This window comes from Simochromis diagramma, unplaced genomic scaffold (assembly GCF_900408965.1).
Source record: "Simochromis diagramma unplaced genomic scaffold, fSimDia1.1 OVJJ01000776.1, whole genome shotgun sequence".
Classification (NCBI taxonomy): domain Eukaryota; kingdom Metazoa; phylum Chordata; class Actinopteri; order Cichliformes; family Cichlidae; genus Simochromis; species Simochromis diagramma.
Window position 1 is genome coordinate 161,280 of NW_024387296.1, and position 3,333 is coordinate 164,612.

A 3,333-nucleotide genomic window follows, 5' to 3' on the forward strand; every position below is an offset into this window, starting at 1 on the left:
AAATCGATTCTGGCTTGGATAACGTAAAATCGATTCATTAAAATCCTGAATCGACTTTTTAACATAAATGTATTTTGCCCGAAATGCCAGAATCTCTGGTGAAATCTCACAAAATTTCAACAACCACCAAACAGCTAAGACAGTAAATGAGAGCAAGAACACGGCTTCTGCACAAAGACTTAAACACACAGCGCAGACCGCAGATCAGAATCAGTTAGATACATACATATATACATATACATATATATATGTTGGATTTTTGAAAGAGAGAGGAGACACTTCTCTTCTTTTAAATAAAAGTAGAACTGAGTCCAGGCAGCTCAGACTGACACCACATGATTGTGTTTACAGAAAATATTTTATTGTGAGTGTCATGAAGCTTTTCCACTTACAGCTGAGATGAACATGAAGGTTATACGTGGAATATTTCAATAAGAAGGAAGGGACAAACAGTTTCAGTCCTGGCTGTGTGAATGCATGATGCTCAGCTGTCTGTGAAGTCTGGATGCACTTCTGTGTGCAGGCTCAGCGTTTCAGAGACACAAAGATTTGTAGAGCAATGACAGCACAGTTCACACTGAGCTGGGTTTCATCTGACAGACCCACATTTCACCTCACATAGATCAAATTAAAGTCCCCTCATGTTGTGTTAACACAGAAAACATGAGCGTTACCCATAAAACCTGTTTAACATCAGATGTCAGATTTCATAGAGAGGCTTGGCTTTTCTCAAACTTTAGCTCACATGCTCTGAATTAATTAATTAATTTATTGGTTTTAGAAGATGCAAGCGTGATAAAAGTTTCAGGGGGAGTCACCAAACCCCAACAAAGGACAGAAAATATGAGTTAAATTTTCAGCTGGAGACACGAAGCATGAAGACGCAGCTCTGTGGTTTCAGGTCCGAGCGTCTTCCTCCTCAGCAGAAAGTTGGTGGATGTTTATAATCTGTGGTTTTATGTAGAAGCTGCTGCTGCTGAGCTTGTTGGTGCTTCTTTGATGGAGCTTTCACAGCATTTACTCAGACTGATGAGGACGGTTTCTGATGTGTGCTCAGGGTTTCTGTACTATGGTTGTTAAATCATGCATGTAAAAACCTTACTGTTGCTGACATCACCACCACTCACATTACATCACATCCCGTCAACCTGTTTTCACCTCCTGCTGCACTGAAAAAAAGCAGGATCCTGTTATTGACTTAGCAGCAGACCTCAGGCCTGTGTTTGAGTTCACTGGGTTAAAGAGGTGTTCCTATTGAAGTGGCACCTCCCACACACCTTTGACTGTCACAGTAAAGACAAATCCAGATTTTGTCTACATTGATTTTACAGAGCCAGCAGCAGCAGATCAGCTGTCAGAGCTCCTGTTCCAGAAATGTGGCTTTTCTGCTTTCTCCTCTGCTCCCTGGGCGCTTCTTTACAAGGTGATTTTAGAATAAATGGAACTAAGAAACAGAACAGAAAACAGTATCAAACAAATGAGTTGTTCACTTTTCCGTGTGGATCATTTTCATTTTAACCCTCACAGCTCGTCTGACTGTGAGTCCCAGCAGCTCTCAGATCTTTGAAGGAGACTTTGTGTCTCTGAGCTGTGAGGAGGACGACAGCTCTGCTGGATGGACTCTGAGGAGAAACACAAGCAAACAAAAGAGGACTCAGTGTGGAGATGGATGGGGAACATCATTTAACTCTTCCTGTGACATCAGTTACATCGTTGAACGAGACAGTGGAGTTTACTGGTGTGAGTCCAGAGAGGGTCCCATCAGTAACATGGTTAACCTGACAGTCACTGGTAAGCTGAGTGTGTGGAGTTAGTGTTGATGAAGCTGTGTGTAAATGGATGAAATGCTGTAGTTTGTCTCTGTGTTGAGGTGGATCAGTGATCCTGCAGAGTCCTGTCCTCCCTGTGATGGAGGGAGATGACGTCACTCTGCTCTGTAAAACAAAGACCACTCCCTCCAACCTCACAGCTGCTTTCTATAAAGATGGCTCCCTCATCAGGAAGCAGCCTACAGGTCACATGACCATCCAGCATGTTCCCAGGTCTGATGAAGGCCTCTACAAGTGTGACATCAGCGGTCATGGAGAGTCTCCATCCAGCTGGATCACTGTCACAGGTGACACACTCACCTGTCTGTGTTTCTGCAGATTCAACATTCACAATGTGACGACAACTTAATGACTGTTTGTTTTATTTTAGGGGAACAAACCACCACACCTCCACCTCCATCCACCTCTAACCCTGCATCTACCCCTGATCCAGCTGCAGTGAGAACATAAGACATCTGAGAAAACAGACCCAGAGGTACAGCTGACTTTCATTTAGTAAAAAGAAGATAAATCTGTTTCCTAAAAGGTTGAACTGTTCCTTTAAATTGATCAGGAAGAGTATCAGCAACATGAGCAGGGGGCCTAGTCTGCTGTGTTTGGATGGGCAGCTAAAAATAAAAGTGGGGACATTATATAATACACAGAACCTCACAGCCCATTGTTCATTCAGTGGTGCTATTTTCAGTCATCATGCAAATGTACTGGGCAACCTGCAGTCAGCTGAGACTGAAGAAGTCACTTGGATGAGTGACGAAACATTTCTCCCATTGAAAACGTCCAGATGAACAGAATCAACTTTTTGGGACTTCCTGTTGGGTTTCTTTCACATTAAAAGCATATACATGAGAGTTTGGTTGCCAAACGTTTATTGTGGAAATTCTGGAGGAAGATCTGAGTTATATTCTTTGACATTGTTCAGTGAAGTGCGTTTTGAAATAAAGGCCATTGTTAATTCGTTCAAACCCTCTGATAATGATAATTCTAAATATGTTTGTAGTTTCTGAGGGACAGTTTTGGTTGTGTGCACAGCTGCTTATTTTTCTCCTTGATGTTTGTTTGTTTACAGTTTCTGCCGCCACAGGTCTGAGAAGTGAGCCACCAGACCAACAACTGCAACCAAGCTTCTGGTCTTTCTTTGTGTTTCTTTTAAAAGGTTCTACTGATAAAACAAACTAACAAATAGATTTAAAATGTAAAAAATGTAAAACAAAAATATTATAAAAAGATATAATAAATCAATATTTTCTTTGTCTTTACATGTTTTGTCACAGTTGTCTGTATTTTAAATGTTCTTTGTCTGAGGAGACGTTTGTAAGGTCTCACTCAGTAAGTTAAGATGAAAGCAGAGAGCTGAGAGCTCTTTGTGTCTGACAAACTTCAGCAGAATGAAAGTGTGAGTCATTGTGAGTTGCATCTCGTTGCTGCTCAGCAGAAACTCCAGAGTCTGAAAACTGTGAAGCATTTAAAGTCTGCTCCCATCTATTGATGACACTGGTGCATTACA

General features: G+C 41.5%; 1 protein-coding gene across 1 annotated transcript; it reads left to right on the top strand.

Moving 5' to 3' along the window:
• Nucleotides 1–875: 875 nt before the first annotated feature.
• On the top strand, nt 876–3,333 carry LOC120716521 (low affinity immunoglobulin gamma Fc region receptor II-like). Its single transcript, XM_040004030.1, has 5 exons — nt 876–933; nt 1,567–1,791; nt 1,871–2,116; nt 2,200–2,304; nt 2,896–3,333. The coding sequence occupies exons 1-4, from the start codon at nt 876–878 to the stop codon at nt 2,277–2,279; spliced, it is 609 nt and encodes a 202-aa protein (XP_039859964.1). The 3' UTR covers nt 2,280–2,304; nt 2,896–3,333.

What these genes read in the sequence shown, in the direction of transcription:
- LOC120716521 (XM_040004030.1), top strand. Translation starts at nt 876, where the DNA reads ATGAAGACGCAGCTCTGTGGTTTCAGGTCCGAGCGTCTTCCTCCTCAG. An exon ending in TCCTCCTCAGCAGAAAGTTG is followed by an intron (nt 934 to 1,566) that starts GTGGATGTTTAT and finishes CTCAGATCTTTG; the next exon opens with AAGGAGACTTTGTGTCTCTG. An exon ending in GGTTAACCTGACAGTCACTG is followed by an intron (nt 1,792 to 1,870) that starts GTAAGCTGAGTG and finishes CTCTGTGTTGAG; the next exon opens with GTGGATCAGTGATCCTGCAG.